This window comes from Larus michahellis, chromosome 1 (genome assembly GCF_964199755.1).
Source record: "Larus michahellis chromosome 1, bLarMic1.1, whole genome shotgun sequence".
In the NCBI taxonomy this organism is placed as follows: Eukaryota; Metazoa; Chordata; class Aves; order Charadriiformes; family Laridae; genus Larus; species Larus michahellis.
In genome coordinates this window covers 11,502,927-11,528,632 of record NC_133896.1, presented here as the reverse complement: position 1 = coordinate 11,528,632, position 25,706 = coordinate 11,502,927, and the positions used below count along the sequence as shown (strand labels likewise).

The window sequence follows — 25,706 nt, the reverse complement described above, 5'->3', positions numbered from 1 at the left end:
TGACCCAACAGGAGGGTCTCCCTGACAGTTTTGTCTGACCCTGTCCTCTGTGCAGTGAATAATCTAAGTGTGCCTTGCCATCTTGAATCTTGTTAAAACACTGTCACATTTACCATCAAACTTTGCTAAATCCCTGTTTCATACCGATGAATGTATTGCTGCTTCTCTCTGAGTGAAGTGCATTGCTCCATCCACAGCAGCCAGCCAAGGTCAACCCACCACAAACCATTATAACTGACTGAAATGTGCAAACTGAAGCCAGGATCAGTAACAGACTATGTGTTCTATGATTTGAAATGACCCAGCATTATGATAGCTTCAGACAATGTACTTTGGCTCAATTTTTACATAGGTTTTCAGTGGATTTTTTTCTTCTACATTATCACACAGGATTCCCCCCACCCCGAACTGGAATGCTACACATTAAGCAAATTCTGGAGTTCTTTTCACAAGTTATGTTTGGGCTTCATGCTGCTCAAAGTAACGAGTTTGTCTAATTCTGCAAATGCAATCTCAATAATCAATCGTTCATGTGAGAAAATTTCTCTCCTGCTGGAAAGACACTTGATTTTAAAAACCCCTAACACTCTTATTTCTGAAATTAGTACCAATGACTACAAACTCTCGATGCTTTCATAGAACACTTCAAAAAAGAACTGGGGACCACAAGCCACATTATTACAATACAACACTAGAATGACTGGGTACCATAAGATTTTTTCCAACTAATTTTATGCAAGAAATATTTGGGAGGGAGGGGGTATGATAAGAGAAAAAGAGGGTAAACAATAAGGTCCTTCCTAGCAGGTCTTTCACAGGCATTTTCATACTACAGTATATTTAGATTTTTGACCGAACTTCCTTAAGCATCTGAACCTAAAATTATCATGTTTCTTCTGCTTGGTATTTCAATTTCATTCCAAGTAATAGATACTAGTTTTCATCCTCTCCCATCACTCACGTGTTATGGAAGAAGCTTCAAGTCGGCTGCCAAAATTTGATTAAACTTTGTTGAAACTGAAAGGGTTTAAATAACCCACCTGAATGCCTTAAACTCTCAAATGCAAAGTCTACTTCCCACATTTCTAACAGTACGCACACCCAGCCGACCCCCCGCAAATGCCTATGGTAAAGACTGAACCTACTATTCTTCCTACCAACGTTCCATGATACCAAAACCAAAAATTGAATCTAAAACCTCTTCAACTATGTTTTTCTCAATTTAATTGATTCACCTGCTCCAGCTGAACTGCATTTTATATCTATAAAATATATTTTATTTTATATCTACCTCTGCAGCCTTGATGGGGGGCAGTGGATCTATCAGGACTACATAAAATAACCTAGAAGCCTTTGCACCCCAAGCATTGACTTTTCCTGGGAGGATTTTGTGATGTACAACTCTGATACTGAACCAATGCATCTATCTGGCCCCCCAAACCCACAGACACCAAATGACAAAATCCTTTAAAATTTTGTAGTTTCCTTCACACAGGATTAATTTTGCTATTAAATCTAAAGGTGTCCGTGCTAGTTCCGCACACGACAGGCAAGTATCAGAAGCATTAAAGGCAAAACTCACTTGAGCCACTACCTCCTGACCAGCAAGACTAGTGCTGTGCCAGGCCTTACGTATCCAATGTTTATAGTGACCCTTCTTTATAAAGTAAAAACTACTTAGTTTTCATTTGCCAGATTTATGAATTTCTAGTCACCTACATCTAAATTAAAAAACGAAACCAAAAACATAATATTAAAAGGAAAACCTCAATGTTATTAATTATTTTAGTCTGGTATTTCTATCCAAAGCCTGTCAGATTGTGGCATTGGTTGGTACAGTTTTAATACCCAGTTAAACTTTGTTTTCAGGAAAGTAGTGAATAACATATTTTGAAGGAAAGTAATCCAGCATGTGAATATAATTAAAACCCAACTCCAACCAATTTCTCTCTCAAGTCAGGAGCTGAAATACAATCAATACTGGCACTGGAAAATCCCACAGGAGAGAGTGGCTGAAGATTAATTTTCTATCTATTCAAACCTGGCCTTCGCTTATTGAATTACATCGTTACCTACCACTGACAGTCAGCAAAATAACTCACTCATTTCTCTGCAATGAATCTCCAGACCAATTTCTCCCTCCCTTGTGAGGCAGATAAAATCCATTTCTCTTTTCAGTTCACATTTGTGCCATTTTAAGCCCTTATTTTTTTAAAATAAATGAAGTATTTTTTCATGTGTCCAGCGTTCACCATCAGAATAAAGGGAAATTGATATAGCAGCTAAAATTCAGGTAAAGTGGGTTCTTCTGTAGCTGTTTTTTGTGATCTTGGATAAATTACTTTTGGCATGATCTGAAATAAACTGGAGGTTACTTTCTGGTTTTTGTATGCCAAATACATAGCAGAAATAATGCCACTTCTCTCTCAAGGGCTTTGTGAGCAGAAATTAATGTATGTACATGAGGTAACTGGAAGCTTTATGCCCAGAAGCATCACTGACAAGATGCCTATAGAAAAGCAAACAACCATTAAAACAAAATGAAACGAGGCCGTTTCAAGAACCTCCGATGTAGTTTAGCTGCCCATTTCACTGCAGCCAAACATATCCCGATTGCTTTTCACAGCAGTTATTTTTCGTCATCGTAGCCGTAGGAAGATGAGTGGATTTTGCACATCTACTAGTAAATTTTCATTTAGTTGAAAAGCACTGGTCACTGTAGAAATGAGAAATATTTTTTCCACAAATATAAAACTTACTGGTTTTTGCTTCCTGCAGCTGTCGAAAACTGAAGATTAGAAAACTGATATTAATTAAAAAATACCATCAATGAAACACACAAAAAGCCACAACCAAACTGAAACACTCTTCAGTTGTTTTCCAAAGGCAGACTCTTGTCTGGAACAACGTAGAAGTTGCTCAAAGCATCAGAACAGATTTAGCATCAGGACAAAAGAATAAAAGACAGATTTCTTTTTTTTTTTAATTCCTGAATCGATATCCAGCAAGAAACAATGGCATCTGCCTGCTTTCATACTTATGTAAAATAGAAAGGAATCGGTTGCTAGTATTTTCCATCGCCCCAGTATCTAGGGACTGTGTTTTGCATAAAACCTCTCTGTCCCTACCAACGCCATTTTAGAGAACGAGTGTGAAGATGGAATTAGAACTGTTACGGTGTTAGGGACATCCAGATTCTTGCTCTGTCATTCCTTTCTGTCTTTCCTTGCAGATTTCCAAAAGTTTTATATTTTCATCTCTAGGTTTCTATCCCTTTTTGATTTCTGAATATTGGTTGACATTTTTAAATGTAAAATTTTGGACAATTGAGTCTCGCTGCCTATGCTTCTTTTAGTCCACTCCCAGACGTAGTCTGTGCAAACGAATGCCACCATATACAAAATAAGCACAGAATTTTTCCTACACTCAGTTCCTTACTCAAAATCAGTTTTGCTGTTTTGTTGGGTTTTTTCCCTCCCTGAGGAAAGCACTCCAGCAGAACTACATACGCAGCCCCTCCGACACTGCTTCTGGCCCCACTAAAAAGTTACAGCTGGGCCTGCCGGGGAGAGTAAAATGAAAAGTCGCTTGAAGCACAGGGCTCAGCAATATGCCTGCAGCAAGTGGAGGACGGGAATGGCTCTTCCAAGGACAAGATAGAGGGAAGTTAATTTTGAAGAGGCAGCTAAAATGCACTTCTAATAGCCACAGCACTTTCATAGCATTTAGATAATGTCATGAGTGCATTGCCTTCTGATACCTTTTTTTATTTCCTTTTTGATAGATGTGATTTTCCAGCTGTGGGAAACCTGGCAAGTGCATTTAGATGTTTGTGACAGAACTGCAGTTTACTTCCTTTTTATTTGCGTGTCAGTGGGGAACTGCGGTCTTCATTCAGCTACACTAAGATTTTAAGTAAAGAGAAATCCTTCTGGCTACTCTTAAGGACAAAAGTTGACCAAATAAGAAAACAGTTATCTCAGAACTTATATATTCTTACTTTATTTTTTAGACAAGAGAGTTATTTAATATAAGAATATATACACATATTCATATATATAAACATAAGGATATATATACAGGGTCTGGGTAGCTTCAGATGTAGGGAAATAGTTTTCTATTTGCAACTGTGTGTCATGCTCAAGTACCAAAAATCAATACGAGTTTTTTCAGTGCTTTTACTGCTTCCATATGTTTCTAATGTATCAGTTGGTTACTGTATGTCGGTAAGAAAGTGAATGGAACTCTGGATTGAGGGTCTACTTTTTAAAAAAAAATAAAGTTATATAGCAGCCAATTTTATTTTCAACATTCTGCCAACTGAATAACCTTTGTACATGTCAAATATCAAGTCATATTAATTAAAAAACATTTATTTGCCTCAAACATTTTTCGGAATGCAAACTATCTTTTGTTGTTAATCATTTCTATGCACCTACTTACAGACTTGTCCCTTTCTGCTGTTTACACAACTGTATTATTTTTTTATAGAGCGGGTTCAAAACCCACTCTGTGCATTCATTTGTCTGACCTTCATTGTTCACAGCTTCTGATCAGGACTTTTAGATACCCGCAAAATTACTATATATCCCAAACATAATAGTGTTTTCTTTTCTTTGTATCCCAACCTATTCACAAAATTCACTGCATCATGAATTTTGTTTCATGAATAAATGAATACTTGATGTAATTTATTTATCAAACATAAGTACTTGGAAGTCTGGGGATGGACTCTTTATTAGGGCTTATTGTGATAGGACAAGGGATAACGGTTTTAAACTAAAAGACGGAAGTTTTAGACTAGATATAAGGAAAAATTTACTTTTTTTTTTATTATGAGGGTGGTGAAACACTGACACAGGTTGCCCAGAGAGGCGGTGGGTGCCCCATCCCTGGAAACATTCAAGGTCAGGTTGGATGGGGCTCTGAAGAACCTGATCTAGTTGAAAATGGCCCTGCTTATTGCAGGGTGGGGCTGGTCTAGATGACTTTTAAAGGTCCCTTCCAACCCAAACTATTCTATGATTCTACGAAAATATGTCTCTCTTGTGGCATTTCAGTGAATTACATTTTAGAGAAACAAATGAAAAAGACTGGGTTTTCCTAATTTCTTCGGGTAGAGAAAGTTTCAAAAGAGAAATTCAAGCTTATGAAAACCATCTTCTATTTGAAAGAGTTGACATCCCATCTAGGAGTGTGCCTTAAATACCATGACTCAGGCAATTATAGTTTCTTGTGAATAATATAACTATTTTCTTAATTTCTGACAATCGAGATGTAAGAAATCATTTGGCAATAAGCTAAAAAAACAGCAAAACCAAAAACCAAACTTAAGACAAAAAGGTAGCAATACATTGAGAATTAAAGAAAAACACTCAAAGGACTGACATAGTTTTTATTTTGACTCATATCTACAGGACCTACCCTTGCATTTTCTAGCTATCGCTTACAAAAATCATTAAATAAAAGTTCTGTACAATTTTGCAGGTAGGAAACTGGCAGAGACAGCCTGTTTTCAATGATATGATGAACAATTACCCAGCAAGTAGTGGTAGTCCGCGTATAGCTGGTCAAGTATTAAAGAAGGAATTTGATGCTAAATCAGTGGTCCAAATGGTGCAGAACATGGCAGTACATCATGCTAAAAATTAAAATTTGTTTAACTAATACTTTTTCCACAGGAAGTGGAGTACACACATGTTCGGATTTACACTTTGAAACTGAAAATAAGAATTCAGATTCCTTCCAAATTTACCAAATGGAATTTGTTATTTCATCTTGCAAGCCAAGACCATTCCTCCATGTCCTTGATGTTTACTTGGAAACTGAAAGTATACGTTGCCTGAGACACTTTCTTCCTGCAACTGAGCTCAAGGAGACCACCTGCTCGCAGCCACGGGCCCAAAGCCACAATGCACGTGCTCTGATTTGAAAAGGCAAAGAGACTCTCGACTTTAAGTGTCCCAACAAGGTAACGGTAAGGAGGTTAGACTGGGTGGCAGGATAAGGAGCTGAAAATCTGAACTCTCCTAAGGATATTAGTAATTAACGTAATTTATTTCAAAGATCCATGCAAACAGCTTGTCTTTCCTAAAACTGACACAATTTTTTAGTGAGTTGGACTTAGTATGTGTCGAAACCTTGATTTCTTATTCAATAATCAGAAAAGAACTGAAAGTTATGTTCTATTCTCATGATTGCAGATTACAGCTGACCTTCACAGCAAAACTGAGTAAAGTCTGCTCTAGTAACATCAGTATGTAAAAATTCATTTCTGTCCTCTCCTATTTTCTCTTTAACTCCAATGCCAGGTAAAATGAAATATTTATTTTAAATATTTAAACACATAAGACATATAAGGCATATTTATCTTCCTAAAGATAAGCGTGCCATTTCCTACCCACTCCTTAAGTCACCCTAAACCTCTCCCAATCCTCACATTGTTCCGGGGGTGATGGAGAGTTGCCTCACAACAACATCAACACCCTTGGATCAACCCCATCTGGTCCCATGGACTTGTGTATGTCTGATGTGCTTCGGTGTCCCTAAATCTACCTTCTGCTGTTGTAGGAATAGCTTCTCTCCCACGGTTCTGCTGCCAGGCTAAGAAGGCACATGGCAGACTGAGGCAAAGAAGGCACCAAGTACTTCATCCTCACTATGACCTTAGCCGCAAGGTTCCCTTCCCATTGAGAAGTTTCTTTAGCTTTCCTTTTGATATCAATGTCCTTAAAGAAGCACTTCTTGTTGCTCTTGATGTCCCTCACCAATACAAACCTCAGACGAAATTTGACTTTCCTAATTCTATCCCTTCCATCCTTGAACGTTCAGGCAACATCTCCATAACCTTGCTGGGTCATACATCCTGGTGAGGAGTTCAGGAGTCGTGATGTGTAACACCATCTGAACCTCTCACCTTGATTCTTTTCTATATGGAGTGATGGCCTGGGAAAACTCAGGAATTTAGGACTAGGGTGTTCACTAAGAGTGATTTTTCTGCCTGCTCTTAAGGTATCATGTATTGGACAGAACTGCCTACTTCAGTACCGACTTTGATAGTGGCTTTACTGGCTGAAATGATGTTATTAGCCAACACACCATGAATATTAAAATAAAAGCATATCTTACTCTAACTGATTAAAATGTTACGAGCAGTTCAGAAAAGCCCAGTGAATTATTAAAAAAATACTTTTAAAATTCATAGCCTCCTTCAAACTATTGCATTCACATCCCACTAGAGTGATCAAACATATGCAATATAAAAAATAAAAAAAAAAGAATCCATTGTTGACAAAGTCCCATAGAATACTTGGTCATCTACAACTTCGAGACACAAATGCACTCTGGATAATTTAGATTTTTCATACATCATCCAATTAAATTTCAAACTGGAGACTGTTCTACTGTTTATTGGAATAAATTACACTGCCTACCTTTTACCACCCCCACATCTGATTAAAGATCATATCCCTGGAGAATAAGAACTGTTAAATCATCTTAATGCTTCATTGGGAATTAGTTATAATACCCACTGAATGTGAACATTTAATTAATTTGATTTTTTCATCTGATGCAGTTGTCTTTGCCATGCTTTGCTAAGCCATCAACTGATCCTGTTTCACAGCACATTCTTATCTACAGTCATACTGGTTGGGTCCAGATTTTGTACATCCTGCAGCACACTAATTGGTTATTGCTCTTTCTTCTTAATTTGTGCCGCCTACTGTGTCAATAACAACATTAATAACAGTAAAGCCCTACTTTGAGAAGGAAGTTGGACTACCTCAACTCCAGAAGCGCTCCTAATCTAATTTTTTCTGTGATTCTCTGAGTTAACACTGATGGGGCTCAAAACACTATACAAACATCACTCACTAATTCATGCAGATATAAATATAATGCAGCTTTTCGCTAATTAAAACCGAGCTGTATCTAGGTAGACAAAAGCGGTAGGTAACACTAAACCACACACTGATCTCTGGGTTACATATGGACCATAGACTTTCCCTAAAGACTAAATACCGTATAATAATTTAAGTAAAGTGACATAACACTATGTAAGACTATTTATATGGTTTTTAAAAATGCTAGTATGGTGAAAACCAACAACGTAATAAATTAGAAGAATAGCATTCCCAGAGACTGAGGGAAACTTTAGAAAGATATTCATTCTGCGCAAGAAGAGAATCACATTATAAGGGGGCAAAAAAATAAAAAAAAACAAAAAATACCCACCGAAGAAAAGAAAAAAAGAAAAAGAAAAAAAAAGGAAGAAGAAACAAGTCAACTTTTAGATGTTGAAAGAACTAAAAAAAAAAAAAAAGGCAGCAAAAATACTTTTGTAAAAGGTCAGCTGCAGCTGAGTTCAAAAGCTTTTTGGGTCTGGACAATGTAATTCCTCACTGGATCAAAAATCCTTTGCAATACACGCCACAAAGGAGAGCTGCAAGGGTACCTGTAATTTGCGCTTTCACATACTAATGCTAAAATCTCTGAAAGACTTCAAGTCACAAGACAGAAGCAGAAGCACAGATGGCCTTTCAAAGCCACGTGGGCAAGAAACGTCTCTGAAGCTAAACCCCAGCTTGCCTCCTACTCAGCCCTACTCAAGGCATGACTCAGGTGCAGAACTGCAGAGTAAATGACCTTGCATAAAATAAGAGGCCTCAATTCTGAAGCTCTGCTGCTTTGCCATACTTAGGGCAAGTGCTGGAAATTAGAGATGTTAATGAAGAGAACTGCAGGAAAGGATAACGCTGGGTACAGTAAGAAAGCCTTATACTTCCTAGAGTAGACTGATCCACTTATAAACACCTATAAATGAGATGCTTTATATTAGGTATGGTTGCCTTCTTCAGTCTATTTTTTTTCATCTGTTCTCCAAAAAACAGAGCGTGTTGAGAATGGGTATGTGGAAAAGCCAGGGAGAACGATCCAGCCTTTTTACAGATGATATCGGCCAGTTCAGAAATACTCTCATTTGCAGAGTCAGGGGCAGGGCAGGAGCAGGTGAGGAACTGCATTTCAGATCACTTACACCACAGGGAGCTGCCTGATAATCCCCAAACAGTGCAATACATAGATTATTTCCTGTCTGGGGATACTTTGAGAACCATAAACCACTCTGAAAGTGTCTCCAAGAAAGCCAATGTGGTATTATGTCTCCTAGCAAGGCAGCTTTTCGTGTCATCTGAGGAACGCAAAGCTAAAATTAACCTCCCAATCAACTAGTAATAATTGTATACACTTCCCAGAATGGAGATTACGGAGCGTCTCCTTTGCCCCATATACAAACTGAATATTAAAGCCAATTTTGTAAGTATAATATTTACCTCATCACAACCATACCTCTGATGAAGGGTTCAATGGGTCATTTATTTCATCTGAGATATGGGTCAGCAGTAGATCACCAGAACCACAGAGGACACACCTATCAGCATTTTTTCTTTTTTTTTTTTTTTTTTAAACTTAAACTTGAAAACACAACTCAAAGATTTTGGTCATTTAGCTATCTTGAGTCTTAATAGTAAATCTTATTAAAATATTATAAGTGCTCTATTCCAGTTTTCTTGATCTGCCTTGCAATTTTCAAAGCCTGCTTCTACCTTCAATCAACATGAAAGCATCAGATTCAGTTATTTGGGTTCTTTTATACCGCTTCAAAATCTCAATGTGACCAGCACGTTTCAAAGTGACATGTCAAAACATTGCTACCTATAATCAGGCAACAAAGCGCTCGCTAAAAAACACTACTTCAAATGCTATAAATATTCTGTAACAAGTTCAGCTTTTGGAATTGCTTTTAGTTACCAATAAACAACATCACTGCATTCACTGCAATTGTTATCACTCATGCTTGGATATTAGTAGGAAATATCCTGAAGGAAGGAATTTTCCATTAAGCTGATGAATCACTAGCTTTAGGGCTGAATTCTGATCTTTGGTGTGACATAAACTCAGCCTCCACGGGGAGACTTCAAGCACTGCTTTTTTGTGCAAATTTGCCTTCAAGGTAGAGTTCTCCACATTAAGAACATCCTCATCTTTTTTAGGACACTGACAACTACAGTTATCACTCTTGCCATTACTATTTCATAAGTCTCTTTCACAGGTAGGAGATAGCTTTGGGGCAGTCATATATTTCATTATCATGTATTTTTCATTGCAGCCTCGAACATATATTCATTTGGGAGAATAGAAGACTTGCACAAATTTGAATAAAGGAATACAAACCTGACACCTAGCTTTTTAACCAGAATAAAAAAAAAAAAAAAAAAGCAAGAACTCCTGCTCTCTGTAGCAATAGATCATTATAATTTCAATAAGAAGCTCAAAGGAATGCCTTTTCTCCCTATGGGTTGGACTCCAGCTTACCTATAATGCCTTGAACTGGAAAGACCTGACATGTTTTGCAGTGATAGCTGGTAAAAGGCACACATTTCTCAGTGAACAATGCATAAAGTCTTGGTACTAAAGCAGGCAGTGACAATCATGCCCTCACTGTCAGTTCTGATGCTCATTTTCCAAAGAATGGCATCCAAATCACACTGTTAGAAATCATCACACTGGATTGCAGATGTGAGAGAGGAAAGTGCACAGCAAAAACACTGGAGTATGCATTTTCCTAAAAGGCCTGGAAGTCAAGGTACCATGGAATTACTAGAAATAAGAACAATAAGCCCTCTTATATAAAAAGTATGAACAACAGAGGTAAGACTAGAGAAAATAAAAATATGGCTTTCCTGCTTACTCCTCCTCCCATTGTACTAATGATAAGATGATTTGTGCTATCTTGTAACAGAATTTTTCTATATCTTCTAAATCTATCTATCTACTCCTTTTTGGGCAGGTCACTTTCAAACATATTAATTCAAATGGAAGTATTTTGATGTATGTACCAAAGCAAGCATGTTCTATGAAATCTAGAATATAACAACTTAAATAAGTAACATCTCAGAATATGCTGTATATTTCAGAAGCACAGGACAGAATCTTGGAATACCCTTAGGCATCAAAAAGTGCGACAACCAGGGAGTATTCTCTGAAAATGGAAATAGGCTGGGACATCTATAGGAATCTATCAAATTTTCCCCACTTCGTTTCATAAAATTTTAAATGTATTATAGAATTAATTATTAATTCCAAGTACTAAATGCCAGTACCAAAAGACATAGGTTAATATTCAATATGTATTTTAATAAAAATACATATTGAATAAATATGTAATATTATGTAATAAAAATACAGTTGAAAAATACGACATCAGTTACAGATTAGAAATTCCTGTTCTAATGAAACTTCTCTAAGGCCTTAAAAATATTCCCTATATGGACGTATCAACAGTCCTACTCTGACAGTCTTCCATAACGGAAGATACAATTTATACAACCAAAACTGTTCTTTCCCTCTTATAGCTTAGGTCAGCCTAAGAGCAAACTACCTCGGCAAAATGCCTCCCTTGTCTCTATAATAAAAAAGGTCAGAACAGGGCATTTGTCTTTATAGCTAATACCCATTGCAGTGAGAAGGGGAAAAAAAAAAAACAACAAACAAAATCTCAACAAAATTCAGGTCATATTGCCAAGAATCAGAATAATTCTGGGACAGATGCAGCCCAAGTTGTCAGTTCAAATTCAAAATGTCTCCATCAGTCAAGCAATATTTCAGTCCGTTTACAAATTCAGCCATTTTGGTATCACGATACTCCAAGAATGTACAAAAAAATCACCTAAACCAAGTGCTAAATGGTGTTTTCCAATGAAATTTTCACATGCATAATTCTACCACACAGCATCAAGAGATGCAACATTAAACAGAAAATACGAGAAATATATATGTAAATATCATTTCATCAGATATCTGCAATATCTTGTCCTGCTGCAACACCCTGTACAATAGGCTGTGTACTTTCTGAAGCAAGTGGGGGCATGTGTCCTGTTTGAAGATGTTCTCAGATTTCAGCTCTCCATTTTAAAACGGGAGATGGATTTGGTGGATGGAAAGAGAACAGGCTATAGCTTACCCGCTTTTCCCAATGAAGATTGGGTTGGGTTTTTTTGAAAATACTTGCAAAAGAGCAGGCGAAAGATATTACAAACTTTCTATGTTCTCCATCTGATGCATTCCGCCTCATATGCCCAGAATTGTGGTGTGTTAAAACCCAAAAGGATTTTTTTTAAATGATGTTTACATTCACATCTAATCATCCTTTCTTAGTTTTACAACAGTTTTCAACTGGATGTAGATATATATATTATTTTTTTCCATCATTGCTATTTAAAGAAAACCATACTTGACAACCGCCTTTATGCTGCAGTTTTAAACTCAGAGAGCTGAAGTTTCACACATTATTCTAAAATAACAAGGCATCACTGAATTAGGAATACTATCTAAACCTTGTGGCAAAACCAGCTTACCGGTTTAAAAAGATTTCTCCCTGCAAGTTTTATAAAGTAATAAAAAACTGTTTTTCATATTTAAAACAGCCATAGGCATGTTCCTTGTTGCTTCTCTCTGGTGGAACCTACGCATTGACCTCAGTCCCAGAGTGAATTCACATTTTGCGCAAGCACTTGCTCCACAAAGGGACCCGTAATTCTACAGTCTTCACGTTAATTCAGTAAAAGAAAATAAAAAGCGCTACTATCACTTAATACACGATCAATAACCACACAAGAAGTACTGCTCTGTTAGCCACGACTCCATTCCAACAAGGGACTACACGAAGGCAGTCTCTGATAAATCACTTGTGCTAACTCGGGACACAGCTCCAGCCAGGAGACGCAACTGGCTGCTCCCAGTCAAAGCCTAATGACTGAGACCTGCAGAGGAGCTGCAAACTTCCAACGGGGCGCAGCTGGTTTCATTTTAAAGAAACATTTATTTGTCATACTTAGTCCTTTCAGTTAAACCACTCAAAAAATTCAGTTTTCTTTTCCTGAGGCTGTTGTAGTTTGTGCAAGAAGGAGTTTGTAAAACAATGACAAGAAATTATACTAAAAATAGGAAGAAAAGGAGCAAGATGCAAAGGGGAGATGGGAGAAACATTAAGGAAAAATGAAAATTAAGCAATCAAGCAATTCAGTGCATAGTGAAGAAATGGATATCTGAATGTGTGGAAACAGGAAAGTTAGATTTACAAAGGATCTATAAAGAAGATGCAGAATCACTAGAAATAAAATGGAGACCAGTACAAAAAAGAGGAAAGAACCGAACAGTGAAGCAAAGACAACTGTAAATAGGGAGGAGTACAAAGGACAAGAAGGGAAAACAGGTAAAGCCATATTAAAACTTATGGGAAAGGGCATCTTAATGTGGTACCACTCAGTTTTCCAATAAAAGCAGTGCAGCATTTGTCCGGAGTCATAAGACACAAGCAGTTGACACCTGCAAATTAAAGTGCAGCGCAATATATCAAAGTGAAAGGGTTCTAGGGAATAGGACAGTGAATGAAAACCTGAGACCTGTATTAAATTACAAGTTTGGCCATTATCTTCCTATGTGCTATGAAAAATGGGAATATAATACCTCCTACCTTGTTGTGAGGATAAAACTCATTAATTATCATGAAGTGCTCACACATTACAGCGCTGTGGGGGAAATAAGCAGGTAGAATCTAATTGCTGTTGTAGGATAAAGAGTACAGAAGGTATACTACTGATTGATGGACTAAGGGGTTACAAATTGATTGTTTTATCTGAGAGACTGAGAAATCCAAAGGCCAAAGAATGATTGGTCTTCTCATGCTTTTTTTCTTTCCTTTTTTTTTTTTTTTTTTTTAAGTCCAAGCAAACACAGTCATTAGATTCAAAAAGGCCCATCGAGACAGCAGGTGAAAAATGAGGGAGAAGGATCTTCTGAATGCAGTACATAAACAGAGAGAGGGAAAGCAAACTACAGTGCAGTGTATTAACATACCCCAGAAAAAAATACACAGAATTTAAGTTAGAGGACTGTTCTTCTGCTAAAGCTATTATTTTAAAAGGATGAATGAAGAAAATTAAAACTGGTAGGCACAACATCTGAGATTAATTTCTTCTAATTCTTCAACATCTGAAAGTTAAGATCTAAAAGCGTCCGTTCTAGGAAGCTGGTCAACAGAGAGAAATACGCAGCTAGAAGTGATTCAGCTGACCTTAGACACTTATCTCAAAATAAACTGAACAACTCTCTAGAGGTGTCCACTGTGACTAGCTTAGACATCTAATTTTAATAAATAAATTTCAGCTACTAATTATTCCTACTTGTACTGAAGGAGAAATGTAATATCATGCCCTGTGATAAAATGAAGGCTCAGCATGGAGGAGAAAAAATTATGAACTTGTAGAGACAGCAAAGAATGGAGGGCAAAAGCAGTTTTATTAGCCAGTGCTTCAGAGACAATTCCATTAAAATAAAAATGATGCCACCTAAGTCCTCTCAAGCATTTTTTCATGCAGGAACAGGGGAGAAGACTCTGTGGTGTTTGCATACATAGTTGAGACCTGGATGCAGGCTTTCTCAAAAAAATACAGTATCAGGTCACTCACCATCTTATATCTTATCCTTATTGCTTCTTCTTTCAAGTTAGATTACTGATCACAATGACAGCACAGGCACAAAACCAGCTTTTTTCACACTCAATGTGTTTTATCAAAAAGTATGTAACTGATTCTTACCACCTAAACGAGATGGAAACCATCAGTAAGGATACCCACAACTTCCTATTCCCAACAAAGTGCTGCAATTAGAATACAAGTTTTTCTTGTATTCCTAATCTGCATTTATCTAATCAGCCTCAACTTTACTGATGAAAGAAAAGAATTACTACATTTTAATTTTTTTTTAACAAATATTTGCATAAAAATGTTAACAGTGAAAAACTCAAGACACATGCAAGAGACTTTTTTAGGAGGTGCACGTTACTGATTCCTCAAATACCGGGCCTTTTAAAGGGATCCAAATCTGCATGTATAAATTACATCTCTAAAATAAATGTTCTTTTCCTATAATACAAATGAGACCTATTTTGTTTATTAAGAGTTAATACTGATATTGCAGCTGAAGGAGGATAACTTCTAACATCATTACGAAATATTTACCTTTTCTAAATATCAGGAATCAGAGATCCGTAGAATTGTTTAGATTGGAAAAGACCTTTAAGATCAATCAGTCCAACCATTAACCTAACACTGCCAAGTTCACCACTAAATCGTGTCCCTAAGTGCTACTTCTACACATCTTTTACATACCTCCTGGGATGGGGACTCAACCACTTCCCTGGGCAGCTTGTTCCAATGCTTGACAACCCTTTTGCTGAAGAAATTTTTCATAATATCCAATCTAAACCTCCCCTAGTGCAACTTGGGGACACTTCCTCTTGTCCTATCGCTTGTTACCTGGGAGAAGAGACCGACCCCCACCTCACTACACCCTCCTTTCAGGGAGTCATAGAGAGCGATAAGGGCTGCCCTCAGCCTCCTTTTCTCCAGGCTGAACACCCCCAGCTCCCCATCAGACTTGTGCTCTAGAGCCTTCACCAGCTTCGTTGCCCTTCTCTGGATGCAAAGAAACAGAACCGGAGGATGTTTCTCTAGGATGAAGAAATCCAGTCCTCAGCAGATATGCTGAAACAACTAGATACCCGTGGCTGAGGTATCTGAGACTCTCTCTCTTTTCATGGGGTAATTACTACTTATGGGGAACTTTTTATTTTTATCTCCTTAAGCCAAAGCATTTGTTCTGATCAGCTGGCCACAAAAGCTTAAATGACTGACAAAAAGCACACGCTTTTAAACAACCAGTTCTTATAAACACTGTACTTTCTTAGCACCTTTTGCCTTCACATTGTTTTCTAAAATTAGAATTAAATAAAGAGATTAAAACCAAAATAAAACAAAAAGAAACTTCCTTTTTTTACCTTCTCCCTCTTTAACTCCCTCTTTGAGGACTATTAGGAAGGGAAGAAAAATAACTATTTCAACACATACAGCCTTATAGACATTCTGGGAAGTCAAACCGAACCACAGTCTTAATGCTGTATTTTTGTATCTTACAAAATCCACACAGTACAGATCCCCAAAACATTTTAGCTCGCTAGGCCAAAACACCCATGCAAAAGTTACAGTGATATTCAGTTTAAATTCTGCTCCTTCTGCTCATATGTATAATTAGCTAATAATTCACAGGGAGTGTGCTGCGTAAACTAAGGATCTCAAGAATTGTACCAGATATTGGGAACTGCTATTTAGCTGTGCGACCTGCCTGAATTTTTTCTTAATAGAAAAAGTGAGGAATTAAATCAATCAGGTTTGCAAGGCAACAAATACAATCAAAGAGGCTGAAATAACCCTAGCTTGTGTGTTAAAAAGAGAACAAAAAAACAGGAAAAAAAATTCCTTTGGTGCTCTAAAAGACAGAAAAGATAGTTTCCAGTCCTAGGACTGAAAACTTTTCATTGTGATTCAAATAATTACAAAATAATAACTTAAGCTGGTGTTGAGTTTTACTATTGTACTCTGCGTTGCTGATGCCATGTTACAGAGTTACTTGTTTCTGGACAGACAGGCCCTGGCTCACAAGAACTACTCTTAACTCAATAATAAAGGTTATTATAAACTTCAGTCCAACAGCTTAAAAAGACAGAAATAAAACTGTCACAGCAATAAATAAATTTAAAAAGACATCTGGTGGAATAAACCTCTTATTTTTTTTTTTTTTTCTGGGGAAAAAAAAACCTGAGAAAGGTTAAAGAAAATGAGAGTGAACTCTGGAAGAGTATTTCCTTTCGTGCCTTGCCTACCCAATTTGGATTCGTGTTGTAGTACTGACCTCGAGGCATTTCCCAATACTATTAAATCATAACAGATAAAGCAGGCTCTTTTACTTCACACCATAATCTACCATCACCCTATGGTACACTTAGATTCAAAATCCAATTTTAAGCTTTGTACTCCTGTTTGAAGTGGTTAGCACCTGCAATCCCAGTGACTTTAATCAGAAGAGACCAATATCTTTCAAATTTCAGTCCGTTCTAATGAATTTTACTTAAAGCATGCAAATTTTAAAACTCAGGACAGTAGACTTGTTTGTTATCTATGAATTCCAGTACTCGTAACTCTGGATAAGCATATCAAATAGTTCTGCTTGACATGATCTATGTACCTTCCTTAATTGCCTTACAGCAGGAGCATCAATTACAATAGTGATGCCATCAATCTCTAAAGAATACTTGATTAAAAAGTGCAAACGAAGCATGCTGGCAATTCTGACTAATATATTTACAACATCTTTTCTATGGTTTTAAAAATTAAATCTATAATGAAGACAAGCAGTTGTATTATCTCAAGTGAAGGTGAGGATAACTTGCCTTCTCCCCAGAAGACATTAAGATTTTTAATAGTTAAAGCCCGATAGGAAACTTCAAACCACTTCAAGTAAGAGTTTTAGTAGAACCAGGAATTGAAATATCATACATTTCCTCTAAAACTTGGGAATGGATTTTCAATTTCCCCAAAGCTTATTACAGTGATGTGAGTGATCACAAAGTGCATGAAAGCAGTTATTCAGTAACATTTTACATCTGCTTTCCCCTCATGTAAAAAATTTCTTACAAAGAATACAGAATAAGATAATGTGAGCTTGGAAAATAGGGCCAGAAAATCGCTCTCTCAGAGTAAAGTAAATTATTTACATTTATCATTTTGATTCTCCAGTCCTATAATTATGATTTTATTGCATTTCAAAAAGTGAATGATGCTGCTGTCAGGATCTTTTTTTTCCCAGCACGTTCCCTGCCTGATCAGTAACTCAGACTGTACAAGGGAACAAGACACTGAGAATTAGAACATAAAATATTATCTGACTCTTGAGGAAACTTTTGAACATTTCTAAGTTTCTCGCTTCTGCAAAATATTTAAATGCTAGTCTTAGACTTTCATTATTGTTTTCAACCCCTTAATTTTCTGAGATTACAGGCAATGAAACAAAAAGGAACATTTTACTTACATCATTCTGATCATCTTTTGCATTGTAATAGATTATATCATTATTCTGTAAGAGAAAGAAAAGTAATTCTGTTAGTTTGAAAGTAGAGAATAAAGTTTACTAGCAACCATTTGTACTAAAATACATTTTAAAATAAACCCACATTTCTTTATGTATTCTCTTTGGAATATGATGGAATTGGATCTTTGCTTGTTCTCTGTTTCTTTTTTTTTTTTTCCCCATGCTCCTGTTAAACCACATTAATTTAACGCTTCTTCCCTAGTAAGATACAAAAGTCACTTAAAAATCCAACTAGAAAAGTACAGACAATGTTGGATAAAATCCAGAGCTCATAAAAGACCTCTGTAAGCCATTTCTTTTACAGACATAGGATGATTTCACTCTGCAATTAGGTGATTTATGCGCCGTGACATCTAGCGGGCAGTAGATATCACGATGCATGGGCATTGCTGAGCGGGTTGAGTACTTGTTGCACACACGTTTATTGTTTTATTCGCCTCCCACTGTGAAAATAAGACCTGGGAAAAAGCATCACAGGGGAGTCTGGCTGTTGTAGCACAGAGTGGATCCTGGCAACTCTGTGGAAATACCGTACCACGTAATTCAAGCAAAGCACCGGAGGAGAAGATTACTAGTTTCCATTGCAAAATCAGTCAGAAACTTCATTCACTGTAATGTCTACAGTGGCTTGAAAATTGGTGTATTTCCTGAGGAACAGGTTTTTCTTTTCTCTTGAGATATTTCTGAACCATTTAAAAGCTCGAAAGATTTAGGCTCGCTGTAGTAGCTTTCCACTAAATATAATTGCTGTAATGTGCCCTATATTTGCTTTTATACTTTTTTGAATGAAAGTAAGCAATTGTTATGTGCATTTGTGTATGAAATAAATATATCCACATATGTGTCATTTTTTAAAATTCCCTTCGCAGATTGTGAAAAAATAAAGAAATGGAGAAGTTACTTTTCTTCATGCCCAGCATTTTGTTTAAAATAGGCAATTGCTGTTAACCTCTAAAAATAGCTTTAATGTATATTTTCAGTTATGTTTATGGTAATACCTTTGGACTTATGTATCTAAATAAAAAGTTGACCACAAAAAATATTTTTTCTTTTATAAATACCAACAGGATGACTTCAGTAATAATTTTTCAAGTGGGTAAACCAAAAACAATCTTTAATCACACTAAAAAGTACCATGACAAGTGCTACAAGGTAATGCAGTTCACCTTTATAAACCATCGTTTTTGCTCACTTCATAAATAAGGACATTTTTCATTCTCTTTTATGATCTTTTTGAGATCCAAACTTGAAATATATTATAGATGAGTTAAATGCCATTCTGAGGTAAATGCTATTAACATTAACTCATCCTCTTCCTCTTTCTCTCAAAAAGCAGTTTTCCACTTTTCCATCAAGAAACTCTTCTACCCACAGTTCCGTTGGGTTTGCATCAGTATGTGGTAACTCAGCCAGACCACAGCGTGCTACAGACGCAGGAGGAAATTCCTTTCATCATTGAAGACTTGATGGTTGTAAAGAAAAGACCATGTAATGCTCGTGGAAGCCTTCAAGGAAGTCGGAAGAAGCAAAAGATTCAATTTTCTTTGGAATCTCTTTACTTTGTACATGGTTGGGTACAAAATAACTGTTCTGTAAATAATTCGATCTGTTCAAAAAGCCATGTGATTCCTTAGCAGGCAACATTTAGGGCTGCAAGGGATCCAGCTCTGAGTGGTACTAGCTGGAAATGTTAGCACAAGTGTTTTCATCACAAGAGGATCATTTTAATTAAAAAAAAAAATAATAAAAAAAGGTTGTTTCACTTCAGAAGATGGGGGAAAAGAATAGTCCTCTCACCATACCACTTTGTGCTGTGTTGTGTTGTGTTATGTTATGTGAAGTTCCCCTGTAATCTCTTCCCTAGAAGCTTTTGTTCAAGAAAAATGAGACCAGGAAAAGTCATATAGATATCCTTATCTGCATATATATATATATATTTAAAAATAATATATATATATTATTTTTTTTAGTGGTTTCTTTTTAAAAAGGAACATTTTCATAAAAGCACAATTCTTTTAGGTCTTCTCTTGTATTTTCTCCCATCAAGATATCAGTTTATTTCCCCACCCCATTTCCATTGCTCAGGTTTACCATATAAGTATACCTTGTCACAGCATCTCTTAGTGCCTAGGACTTTTAACGCTGTTCTCTATGCATACAATTCTGTTTATCTACTTAAACAAAGTGAGTTTTTATTGTCACGATTTTATTTCTCCCTTTCTTTTATAATTTTATTTATTGGTTTAAATTGATTGAATCCCACATACCATTGCTACCTACTTCCACAGGATGAAAGGGTATTTCTTACATCACCTATTAAAGAACTATGTTTCAGAAACACGATACATTTCAAAGTTAATTAAAATAACACCCCCAAAATAACTTAGATTTTTTTTTTAGGCTATAAGTATCTTGTAGTTCGGTATCCTGCCTGGAGATATTACCTATATAATGCATAAACTAACACTGACATTGGTCATATGTCATTGCTCTTAATACACAGTCCTGGGACACACTAAATGCTGTACAGTTCACAAATTAGATTCATGGATCAGTTATATCTTTAGAGAACAATTTTTCATAATTTTACCACTTCTGGCTGACAAGAACAAATTGTGTTGTCGCTGGTTCAAAAGCAAGTAGTTTAGTTAATAAATAACTTCTTGACATAAAGAATTTGAATTTTCCAACTGTTATACACTACTGCCACCAGGTAATACTGCACACTTATTCAGTAAGCCTAAAATAGAATGTAAATATCCTAGATTTATGGGTTTTTTCTTTATCCAGTCATGCTATGAGAGAGAGGAGTACACACTCACTGTTACTTCTGTTCATGAATGAAAGGATTTAGTAAAACAGTCCTGAAGCTAAATTTATGGCATAATTACTCTAGGAGACCATATACATAAATTAGAAGCTTTAGCATGGTATCATACAAGTTTACAAACCTCATGCAGTTGGAAAAGTGAAGGGTAGTTTTCACCATCATTAATTCCCCTTTCAGAGCAAACAGTTTCAGTATCTGACAAGGATACGCAAGGCATGCAAAAATTACATTAAGGACCAGGCCATGAATGTTTTATTTGTGAGTCTCACTATTTTCTTCTATTCCATCCTAAAAGTCTTTTTTCTCCCACACTTTCATTTGCATTATTATCTGCTGAAGTTAGATTGTTCCATTGTTGTTATATTGCTTTATTTCAATAGTACTTTGTTTCCCAGCTTTGGGTATAAAATTATTCCAATGGGAAACACTACGTATTGGGTAGTATTAATGAATTCCTAAATTTCATCACACTGAATCCAAAGTTTCTGGTCTTTATGATCTCTGTGCCTAGAGACCTGAAGAAAAACACCGATTCATCAAACAGAAGAAAAGCACGGGAAAATATAATCTTTCATCTACAGATGAAATTTGGATTCACACCTCTGCTAACTTACACTCACATTTTCTGTACAGACTAAGTTTACAGACTAGTATATTCAACTTGTTAAATGCTTAATCTCAACTCAGGATTATGTCAATGGAGCTGAAATTGGCTTGTCATCACAGGAAATAATTTTTTTTTTTCAATCAAAGTCTTTGAAGAACACCACAAAAGGATTACATTGCAACAAGGCATATCAGACTCTGCAGATAATTACGCATAGTAAATTGTGGTAATATAGCTATGCTATTTTGTTGATAAACGCTATACATCTTCCTTTACTCTAGCAAGTGACAAAGATGAAAGCTCCTTCTCATCACTGCCACGTAATGGCTTCTGTAGGAAATCTTGCTCTGTAAATCCTATGCTAGAATTCCAAGAATTGTCCATGAAATATGGACTCCATCAACTGGTCAAACCTTTTTTCAGTGGAAACACTTTATGTGTGATTTTTGAAGTATCTGCTTTCCCAAAAGAGATGTTTGCGTTTCAATCATGAAAGCAAGCAAGCAAACAAACAAACAAACAAACTCCTGGAAATCTTAAGATTTTCAACAAAGATCTAATGCTATCTATTCAGAAGTCTTACTTTCATGGAAGCTGTAATTAAGATTCCTTAAGCCCCCAGGTCTGTACGTGAGGCTTCCTAAGGAATCTGCCTAATCCTGCAACGTAGTCCAGAGTAGGGTTAGGCGTGCAGGGGAGACTGAAGGCCTAAAATCAACTCTAGAACTTGGTGAGATCCTGCAATGAACTACCTGAAAATATTTATTTTTTTTTTTTAAATAGGGGGAGGGGGATAACCCAATTTTCTGCAGTTTTTCACATAGTAAGGAATTAATGTAATGTGTTAATTTAGACAGACATCACAATTACCCTTTTTTCCTGAAAGCAGCAGTTCTGAAACAATCATAGGTAAAATGTGGAAGCAAAAAATAACACTCTTTTCCATGAATTTATTTGCTACAGACATGCTGGGAGATAATGAACTGCCTCAGAAAAGAAAACAGAAGAGTTTTTGTTAAAGGTCTCCACACTTCAAACATTTTCTTCAACGAACCACCGGAGGCAAACCTAAAATTACTGCAGTAGGTTGTACTGCAAATATATACTACTGCATAATTATCAGTGCATGTTTTATAATTTAAAATTAAGGCCAGATATGATTATTTGAATTTTGTTTTAAAACAGCACCCTTCCCATAACTTCTAAGTACTTTATACAAAATTCACTAAAGCAACAAAAAAGAGGCAAAGTATAAAAGTTCCTTTATATTGCAGTTAACCGGCTAGTAGTGATACCAACAAGGTTTATTTTGTTCTGCAAGCAATGAGGTACAATAAAAAATGAAAAACCAAGAAAAAATACCCCCAAAATATTACTAATGTATGCATGATTTTGACTGTTCAGTTTAAAAATAAGTCCTTAGAATTACAGACAGACATTTGGAAAGCATTTTAAAATCATACTAGTTCCACACACTTTGAAAAGACATAGAACACTAGTGAAAGAACTGGGAGTCCTGTTGCTCAGCACAGAGCAATAAAAAATACTAATAATACTGGTTTAGTTCTATATAATACTGGTTTATGTCTATGTTCATAGACTTAACAAGAAATGAGTGTAATTGCCTATAAATGCTTAATTAACTGTTGGTAAAATTCATCTGCTTTAATTTTAAATAATATTTTCTTGTATCCCCTTGGATAAAGGTGTATTAAAAAAGGTCACTCTAATACCTTCAGGGTAATTAAGGTTTAAACCCAACTAATAAATCCTATGACAAATCAGCCAGGTAGTTTTCGTTTAATCCCTTATATAGTCTGACATGCAGTTTAAGGCGCAATTAGATACTTCAGAAAAGAAAGCTAAATTGGCCTACCGCAAATAAAAAATTACGTCTCTTTCTAAAGAGAATTTCTTAGGGAATAAAAGCTTGCAAATAGGGGAAAAAAAGGAAAGAATGCCAACAACTATGACCTGGTTTTTGATAGTTTTGTAATTTTTCCTAAGCGAAATGGCAGAGGCAAAATAAGTGAAAACTTTTTTGTCCCTTCCATATCCGTGAGTGGAAATACTGATTTACCTCCTGTCTTTAAAGCAAACACAAAGTCCAGGAACAGAGTAAATTAGTTGCAACTACTGTGTATGAACGTGGGCTGTAAGAAATGGGTTAGAAATTGCATTTAAAATGGGATCTTGAAACAGGACTCAGGAAAAAGATCTTTTAAAAATCAAACTATTTTTAATAAAAAAATGACAACTATCAAACTGTTCAATAATATCTCAGTCTCAAAATACTTCCTCATATTACCTGTAATACAGGCAAATGAGTCACTTGCGTTAGACATTTTTCCCCAAAATATAATTTGGTTAAAGAACTACTTTCTTAGAATATTACATTTCATATAATAATTAAAAACTCCCAGGCCTGCACTATAATTTATGATAAGCCTTTTTCATCAGATTTGTGTAAAGGGCTTTTCTTAAGACTCTACTGAGACTAATAATTCAAATGAAAAGATCAAGGAGAAGATTAGAGGAAATAACATAAAGGAGGATTGAAGGTACCACATACCCTTTGTCACAGAACACGTTTTCTTTTCAAAGATGAGAAAGATCCATTTATTTAGCATTCATTTACACGTTATTCCTTCACTGAAATTATCAGTCTGGAAACTATCAGATTTATAGATATATTTCATTAAATGGTCACTTGCCCCTTCACAGAGGCATCAGAGTGATAAATAAAATGAGTAATTTATTAATCATCTGAATGCTAGACAGGGGGACTAAAATACACAACCCTCATATAAACAGATAATTTATCAGATAAGAGTAATGTACAGACCCAGATTACTGATATAAATACACTATATGAAAAATGCAGTTTCAAGCCCTGGACATCAATCGTGATGCAGTGCTGACAGTGGACAGAATTCAGGCACCTGAGTTAAAAACTGAGATCATGAAACAATTCATTGAAGTCTAAACTTGGAAGAATCTAAAATTCTGGAAGTACCTGAGTTTCCAGCATTAATATGCTCTAGGTATCTTGATATCCTATTTCTATATGGACCTTTGAAGAACCTTAGGCTTCACATCTCTGAGAATTTTAAAGCCTACTTTGTACCTTCACAGAGTCAGGACCCATAAACTGAAGAACTCTGCCCCGTGTAACTTGAGGTACTTCCTGTCTTCTAATACATCTTTCTTTTCAATATATAATCAATGACAGCCAAATATATTACATCAATTAAGTCACAACTAGCAAATGGAATGAACACTTGCTCTGCTCTCAGCTCCTCTTCTCCTCATCCTTTCTCCTGGCCATGTGAATAGTGTAGTTACTGGGCTTTTCTATTTAGAAAAAATATTATGAGCATTATTCTGAACTCCAAATTTTTACTCCATTAAAGCATACCATATAGAAAAACCGACATTTTTTTCCTCACATTGACTGATGACATAGTCTTTGCAATACACTTAATGTGAACTCAGACTTATACAATGACAATAAAACTCTGAAAAAATCAAATCTGAAATTTTTATGAAGAAATACATGAAGATAGCATGTATTTAATAAATGCAAAAACTATTTAAATGCATATCCTATATACATTGGACTCTGGTGGAAAGGTAAGTTATTTTGACAAATCATGGCATTTTTAACGGCTTAAGGCAGGCACAATATGAACATACTTGTAACAGTAAATATGTTTTATAAATGGGAGCTCCAACATTATGCTATTACAACTTCTGAATATTTAGAGCTCACAGGAGCATCGTGACCTTGCCTTAATCGAGAGTCAAGTACAATAAGCCAAGGGTCCAAGGCTGAGTGTGGTGAGCTATGGCACACATGGCAGTGCAAAGAAGGAATGAGTATAATGAGCCTTGGATCGTTACACTGTGAATCACTGGATGACAACACCTGAGATGCTGGAAAAACATGATAGCATCATGGACAGTTTTGACTGGCATCCTGTGACACCTGTCTATAAAACTCCCAGTGACAGAAACAGCAGGGAGACGCTGCCACGTGGATGTCTGACGTGCTAGGAAAGCCAAGCATCCAGGTGGAACCAGCCCACATCAGTGCCAAGCCAGTGCCCAGAGCCCAGAACTGGGACCAGCCAGAGCAAACCTCCCACATAGCCCAGGCTGGGCTTTGCCAACTCACCGGCACCATGACCAGGGCAGGTCTCGGCTGACTCTGTGCACAGGGAG

General features: G+C 36.3%; 1 protein-coding gene across 7 annotated transcripts in view; it reads right to left on the bottom strand.

Moving 5' to 3' along the window:
• Positions 1-25,706, bottom strand: part of CACNA2D1 (calcium voltage-gated channel auxiliary subunit alpha2delta 1) — a 426,351-nt gene that overhangs the window by 179,984 nt on the left and 220,661 nt on the right. For all 7 annotated transcript variants that reach the window (XM_074592546.1, XM_074568628.1, XM_074572617.1 and 4 more), the window contains exon 5: positions 17,986-18,030. In XM_074592546.1, coding sequence (XP_074448647.1) covers positions 17,986-18,030 — 45 coding nt within the window. The remainder of the gene's footprint in view (positions 1-17,985; positions 18,031-25,706) is intronic.